General features: G+C 38.6%; 1 protein-coding gene across 2 annotated transcripts in view; it reads left to right on the plus strand.

Annotated features, from left to right (window-relative positions):
- nacc1b (nucleus accumbens associated 1, BEN and BTB (POZ) domain containing b) overlaps positions 1-7709 on the plus strand; it is a 27368-nt gene extending 19659 nt beyond the window's left edge. For both annotated transcript variants that reach the window (XM_008424599.2, XM_008424523.2), the window contains exons 6-8: positions 437-734; positions 2745-2842; positions 2964-7709. In XM_008424599.2, coding sequence (XP_008422821.1) covers positions 437-734; positions 2745-2842; positions 2964-3286 — 719 coding nt within the window. In that variant the 3' untranslated portion in view covers positions 3287-7709. The remainder of the gene's footprint in view (positions 1-436; positions 735-2744; positions 2843-2963) is intronic.
- Positions 7710-8140: the final 431 nt, after the last annotated feature.

An 8140-nucleotide genomic window follows, 5' to 3' on the forward strand; every position in this document is an offset into this window, starting at 1 on the left:
CAATCAGTGTTGCTTCCTAAGTGGACAGTTTGATTTCACAGAAGTTTGATTTACTTGGAGTTATATTGTGTTGTTTTAGTGTTCCCTTTATTTTTTTGAGCAGTGTATATAAAATATATATATATATATATTTTTTTTTAAACCCTCCTGCAATTGAGATGTGAACCAGTCTTTTTTTTTACTCTGTGCATAGTCAGGTTGTACTGATCCCACGTATGCTTTTACAAGTGTTTTTTTTTTTTTTTTGTGGTTTCGGAAACTGGCGGTCTCCTGCTGTCCGACCGTGACATTTGCCGTTCTCCTCTGTCGCGCCAAGACCGTGGGAGGGTTCTGAAAAACATTTGGGAGAACTGAAGTATTTGTCATGTTTTTCAGATCCAGGTAGGAAGAAATATTTTCACAGCTACAATAACAATAAATCTCCCTCCATCTTCAGTGGTCGGAGAACGGGTGGAGGCTTTGCCAGATTTGGCCCCCGATTCGGGAGGCGGGCGTGGAGGCAAAGGGGGGCGGTCCCGGCAGGACCTGGCATCGCTGCCCGCTGAGCTCATCAACCAGATCGGCAACCGCTGTCATCTGAAGCTCTACGAGGAAGGTGACCCGGCGGAGAAGCTGGAGCTGGTCAGCGGCACCTCTGTCTTCATCTCGCGCGCCCAGCTCATGAACTGTCACGTCAGCGCTGGCACCCGCCACAAAGTGCTACTCCGGCGGCTGCTGGCGGCATTCTTTGACAGGTCAGTGGCTGAAATCCTTCCCATTTGCTGCGATGCCGAGGCCTTTTATTGCTGTCAACTTTCTTAGCAGGTGGGGGGAGGGAAAGTGAAGCAGGCGAAGACGGATCAAGTGAAGAAAAGCTGTTATCAAAGTAACTTCTTGAAGGCTTTAAAGATGAAACGTTTTGATGACTGATTTGAAAAATACTGTTTCTTTCARGTTTTTTTTCTGATGAAAGGTGAATTTATTTTGAGGTCAACGTAGTTGGTAATCATCTCATGTCATATCACCACTTTGTTTTKTTTTGTTTTTTTATTAAAGCTTTGCTTTCACTGGAAAGAGGTTTGAGAATGTTTCTGTAACACCTGCATGTTAGAAACACTACAGTGCCTTGCAACTATAATTGAACACTTTAATTGAAAAGTGTTCAATTAAAACATGATARGATAGTCATGTAGGTGATTTTTGTCTACATGCAAAGTGCTGTGTGGAAGAAAACAGTGCTCATCATGCAATCCCCCATGGTGAAACATGCATTATGCTGTGGAGATGCTTTTTATCAGTGTGGTTAGAAAGATGGATGGAGTTAGAAAACAAATAGAAAACATGATAGAAGTTGCAAAGAACATGGTAAGAAATAGAATGAAATACAGAAAGAAAGAGAGAAAGAAAAGAGTTTGGAAAATCTAAATTGATCATAATCAATACAGTTAAATTTTACCAACATAATCCCAAATGCAGACCCTAATTTTTATAGGACTGCAACTAGCGATCACTTTAGTTATCCATTATTCTATTGATTTTTCTGACGATTAATTGGATATARAAAAGGAGAGAAGAGTTTGGAAAACGTAGATTGATCTTAATCAATACTGTTTAAATTTTTGCAACAGAATCCCAGATGCACATCCAAATTTTCATAAGACTGTAACCAGCAATTAGTTTAGTTATCAATTAGTCTATCAATTTATCAATAACAAATTGCCATATTCTGCTAGTTTTTCATTTAACAATCTAAACTTTTTTTTTAATATATATTAGAAATATGAGATGCAAACACACATATAATTCCTTTTCTTTTTTTAAACAAGAAAAAATCCTCCTTTAGTGTATGCTTTATCATTTGCAGTAATGGATCCATTTGCAGCTAGAAAAATACTCTTGGCATCATCATGTGAAAAGCTCAGCTCTATTAGCTGACATAACATCAACAGTGTAGGGCTGATCTGTTAATTATTTTGTGGATTAACAGATTAATAACTGGATGTCAAAAGGTGCTTAATTGGAGATTTTTATTACAGAATTTGAACTTGGTGAAGCTAAAACTAGGTCACTTAAGGACTTAAACTATTTACAGACAAAGGTTTTTTTTTATCTTAAATGCAAAATGTATCTTTTTTTTTTTTTACACAGTTTTGACTTAATTGTAAATATGGCAAATTACCTTTTTTGAGTCTGTATGTTAGAGTTAACGATTAATCTATTACTAAATTACTTGACAAATATTCCAAGGGTCGATTCATCACGATTAATATGATTAACCGTTTCAGCCCTAAATTGTTATTTGTTTTGAAAACAATTTTGGGGATATACCAATCAATCGGTTGACCAATAAATCAGCCGATACTTAAATGTGAAACCAATCTCATCTACTTCTGCAAAGGTCTGAAAATTAGCTAACAGAAAACTGACTGACAGCCRTTTACTGTTAACAACAGTCACCCCACTGTTGCCAACTTAGAGACTTTGTTGCTATTTTCAGCAGGTTTTTAGACAAAAAGAAAAAAAATCGGTACTTTCAGGCTTTTTAAAAATCAGTGATTGCCCAGAAAATTGTAATCGTTGTACCCCGTGTCCTGTTGCTACCCTTGAGCTTTTTAGAACTTTCCAAGCTTTAAAAGTACCATTAAATATAAATTTTCTGCATTATTGATAGTTTTGTACCTTAAAATTAACCGATTAGAGTTTATGGAATCAAATACGTGAATAAGAGGTTACAGGGATTTTTTGTGTCCTTTTCATCTGGTTAGGAGCACACTAGCTAACAGCTGTGGAACCGGCATCCGCTCATCGACCAATGACCCCAGCCGGAAGCCGTTGGACAACAGAGTGCTGCATGCGGTCAAATGTGAGTCTTTACAGTATCATCTTTTTTGTGACATCTTGGCTTTTCTGTCAGACACTCCCATGTGCTGTTAAAGCGATACCCTCCACGATTCCCCGCTTTTCTCTGCTTCCATTTCCTCCAGTCTACTGCCAGAACTTCGCACCGAGCTTCAAGGAGAGCGAGATGAACGCCATCGCAGCCGACATGTGCACCAACGCCAGGCGCGTCGTACGGAAGAGCTGGATCCCCAAGCTCAAACTGCTGATGGCCGACAGCGACGCGTACTCGGCCTTCCTGGCCGACAGCGTGAAGATGGAGGCCGACGTGCTTGGGGTGGAGCAGGGCTTTGACCCGGCYTCTCTGGAAGCCGTGGCGGCGGCCGGCAATAACAGCGAAGCGTCTAGCGGGACCATGCCGGCTGACACCATGCCAGGGGCCGGCGGAGACGGCAGCACTTTGTTTTGAGCAAACGATCACACGGAGGCGGATCGGACGGATTCATTCGTCTGCGGTAAAGAGTCGAGAACATTGGACCGCCGCGGTCTCCATGACGGTTGTCACACAACACCCCTCCCCTCACAGCTGCCAGGTGGTTGGGAATCTGTTCCTTCTCTCACAAGCTGCRTTTCCATTGACCATATAATTGCGCAAATTGGAATTACGAAAATAAATGAGCTTAATGCAAACACTTCAATTTTGGAGAAACCCCCCTGCCCCCCACTCGTTTTTCAATGAAAATGTCATTGTGCTAGGATGAGATGGCTTTTCAGATTATTTTGTTCGGAAAACACTTTTTTCACATCACCCAAGTCACATGATCAACAACCGGATGTTACTACGGCGGAAAATAGACGTAGGAGAAGACAGGAAACAGTAGGTGTATGATGGCATCACATGTTTGTTAGCAACTTATCACGTGAGTAGACGTATTCACGTGCGATTTCAATTGCGTTTCTTATTTAATGGGAAACACCGTCATTGCGAAATTGTGCTTTTTCGACTTCGGCGGATTATCAAAAAAGTTTTGCGCACATTTGTCCTGGAAACGCAGCTACTGTTAGGTCAGTTTCTTGTACTTACCTTCCTTTTGCTTGTTTTTGTCTTTCTCTCAGAATGTTCTTGTTCTTCTGACAGAGACCGACAGAAAGACGTAGAGAAAGGTCGCAGAGTAAAGAACGTGAACCCCCCGTKCCCCCCAAACTGAACATACACTCACCTCTTCATTCCTCTGCAACCTTTCTCAACTTTTAGTTTTTCTACATTTTTTTAAAGCTTTTATTGTCACCAAGGCTCTTTCCCTTCACAATCAATCACCGACATTCCCTGGGGAGGGCTGTCAGTGAGGGTAATCCTGTTTGGAGAGAGCGATATTTTCCCTCCCCCAAACTCCGGTAACACTGTTGTTTTGATATTGAATGTATGCGAGGCGAAGCGTCCGAACTACAGCGTTGTAAGGCAGTGACGACTGAAAGATTGTGCTGAGCCCCTTTTTGCTTTGACTGTTTAGTGTTTTGTGGCGTCGATGAGGTYGAGGGTTGTACATTTCGATGTGTATATTGACAGTTTACAATCTCCTGGCCCCACTGCCTGAAACCCCCAACACCCTGTTACAAATTTTTTTTGTTTACATTGTTCTTTTTATTATTATTATTATTCCCAAGGCTCCTGGGGGGAACAACATTGCTACAGATTGCAATCAAAGAAATTTGTTGGCTATGAATACACTGTTATTTTATTTTATGTGGTACGAGTACAATCAGGCTGTGTTTTTGTACTGAAGCAGAAGATGCATGTTTTTATGTTTATTTTTTTTATGCTCAACTCCCCATCCCCACCCCTCAAAAAAACAACCAAATTTTTTTAGCTAATGTCCAATTTTTTCCAATGTTTATCACCCATTTTTTAAAAGTATTTAAAGAAAAATTCCAAATTGTAAATACCGCAAGTCTCCACCTATGTTGATGTGCATKTGATGTGCTTTGCTTAGTATTTCTACGCCTTCAACTTTTTCACATTTTAGCATTAGCAACAGACTTAAACGAAAGGAGTTTATTATGAAAGGAAGAAAGTACATGGATTTCAMCACTCAAAATAAGTTTTTTTGGTGCTACTTCAGAAATATTTACTATATTTTGTGATATCTTATCATTAGACCCCTTTCAAAATCTACCTACAGAAGAAGGAAAAAAGAACTGAATTAGCTTGATTTAATTTCTTTGGATTTTCWAAATTGCAAATTTTCTGTGATTGCSAAATTGGAAAAGACCAGAGAATTAAATGACATGTAAAGGCAGTTGCGTCCTCTAGCTTTTATTTAAGRATATTAAGGAAAGGAAAGTAATAGCGGGTACATAAAAACAAAAGCATGCCACACTAATATTAAAATTGTGTTTATTTTTCTTCCACTTGGCAGTTTTGCACCACTTTATGTTGATCTATCACATGAAAACCTGRTAATACAYAAAGATGTTTTTGTTTGGACTGTGACAAAATGTGAAAAGGTTTAAGGAGTGTGTATACTTTTTTGCAAAGCACTGAGTGTGTGAGGTCCTTTTTATCTCGCGTTTGAATTGAAATATTTGCAGCTGCGGCGCTCAGAGCGCAGGTTTTCCCTCAAGGCGTTTTCTGGCTGGTTGTGTKCTGGGATTGACAGAAGCGCGAATACTTGGCAGGGAATATAGCTCTGTGTGTATGTAGGGATGTGTTGAATGTGTGTGTGCTACTGGGAAGAGAGAGAGAGAGTGGGAAGTCAGACGGCACGTTTTCACACACGCTTGGTCGATTCATTCACCGCTCAGATCTGCACGCTAATACACATTGGGGCGCTGCCGGTCCCCATCGGCCACAGCGCACCAGGGAAACATGGGAATCCAACGAAACACATCGAAGTGATCGGCTAACGCGGATTTGTTTCTGTGTGCTGAACATGCTGGGAACAGTTTGGAAGCTCTTTGTTAGCCTTTTAAAAGAAAGTTACGGTATTTATTTACTAAAGATGCAACAAAGTATAAATGGGAGATCAACCAAAAAATACGTTGGCATAGAAACAGATGTTTTGGCTGAATATAAGAATATAAATAAAGGAAGAAAATTATTATTATTATTTTTTAAGAAATTAACAAATGACCTTCAGAATTTAAAGCCTGTCTAAATAGTTATCAGCTAAACCCTGAAAGGGTTTTTTTTCCTTCATGATTAATTAATCAAAACCAGTAATGGCTTTTGACTATGCCAACTGTTATTTTGAACATGAAGGGCATTGTGATGTGTCAAATAAATCTCAAGGATCTCTGATCTTTTAGACAGAACACAACGGCAGGGCAACATTGCCAAAATGCGTGATTTCAACGAGATTTAATCTCAAACTGTGGACGGCCATCTATTACTTAAAAAACAGATAGTGCAACAATCAAAACATTTGAAGTTTATCCAACTCAAAATGATTGTTTCTGCTATATTTTATCATATTTTAAGTCRTTTTATTTTTKTATTTTTWTTTTTTTTACATAGACCCAGAACTGGTGAAACCTCTCCTTCATGTGAATGTCTGATGAATTCAACACATTACGTTTTCATACGGATATTTGCCAGTATTAAATAAAATTTTAAAAATGAGACCTATATTATTATAATGCTACTGCTAAATATTGAGATTTTAAGCTAACTTATAAAAAATATATTTTAAATAGGATGAAATATAAAACTGTTCAGTGGAGTTAAGGTACAAAAAAATGTGTGTTTTGGCAGATATTATTCATGAACATGTATTCTGCACTGTTATATTCAAAACGTAACATTATGATATTAATTTTCCACCAACATGTGCCATAAATAAATAAGTTCCCCTATTATTGCAGCAGCATGAAATAAAGAAACATTTACTGTAATTTAGGATAATTAATTCAAAGAGCAAAAAAAGTGTCAAGAAATGTTTTTTAGCAAACTCACTTAAAGATAAGAGAACATGGTATTCAATTAGAGCTGATGTGTGACTGTCTCCATAATACAGGAAATGACCACAAGAAAAGACAAACTGACCAAAGTAAARCTGAACCTTCCTGTATCGATGGACAAAGCAATAATGCTAACATTTAAAACAGCAGGAACGGTGACAATCGATAAGAGCCCCAGTTTATCTCGCACAGTGAGGTTGATGACAGCAGCAGTGCTTTTAACGTGACTTTTAGACATATTTAGCAGTAGTACAGAAGTTTAGTGTCATTAATCTTCATCCGTACACTAGACATTGAAGGTGCTGTTTGTGCGAAAAGACAAATAGCAGCATAGTGACCTCCTATGCATATCTAACATATCTGCTATGTTTGTTTACCCAAACTACTTGACTAGATTGCTGTGACTAAGAACAATAAGCTAGCAAGGTCCATTCCTTTTTCTTATGCTTGTTTCTGTTCAATCATTTCTTTTAGTTGTTTTAATGGAGCAAATCCTAAGCACCTTATTGCCTGTGYGGCAAAACAGAAAACAACAAGTAAATTGCCTGAAAGTTGACTAAGTAGCTTGTGACCGTCAACAAATCTTTGGGTCTTCCCCACACATGACAAGAAAAAGATAAGCGAGAAAAAGAATCGTCTTGAATCTCCTTGGTAGACCGAATCAGAGTTGTACAAACACAATCCAGAGGTTTTCCTCAGACCAGAACTCACAGTTTCCAGATCAGTGTTAAGAAATAACAAGGTCTTTAACCCCGTAGTTAGAAAATACATTTTGGTAAAATTATGGAAAGATTTTTCCAGACTTCCCATGTGTATCAGCAGGAATATATGGGAACAAACCTGGAATTTGAGGGTGCATTCACACCAGCCCTGTTTAATCCGCTTCAATCAACTATGTAGTTCATTTATCTGAAAGAAAAAAGAAAAAAAAAAAACAGGTTCATTTGGGGGGATGTGAATACGTAATCAAACTCTGATGTTGAGCAAGAAAAGCAAACTCTGGTCCGGCTACAAACCAGGTCTTGGTTCAGGTGAAGTGAAGTCTGGTGCGGTTTGAATGCATATGTGAACGCCAAGCGGACCAAAGAACGCTTCAAAAGCAGGAAACGTACTATAGCAAAGGGCATTCTGGGTAAATACAACCAAAACAAATGTGCTTGCTGGAAAAAAACATATTTGATATACATTAATGATTACCTCAAAATATTAAATGGATCTCNTTTTTTTCCTTCATGATTAATTAATCAAAACCAGTAATGGCTTTTGACTATGCCAACTGTTATTTTGAACATGAAGGGCATTGTGATGTGTCAAATAAATCTCAAGGATCTCTGATCTTTTAGACAGAACACAACGGCAGGGCAAC

This window comes from Poecilia reticulata, linkage group LG1, assembly GCF_000633615.1.
Source record: "Poecilia reticulata strain Guanapo linkage group LG1, Guppy_female_1.0+MT, whole genome shotgun sequence".
Lineage (NCBI taxonomy): Eukaryota > Metazoa > Chordata > Actinopteri > Cyprinodontiformes > Poeciliidae > Poecilia > Poecilia reticulata.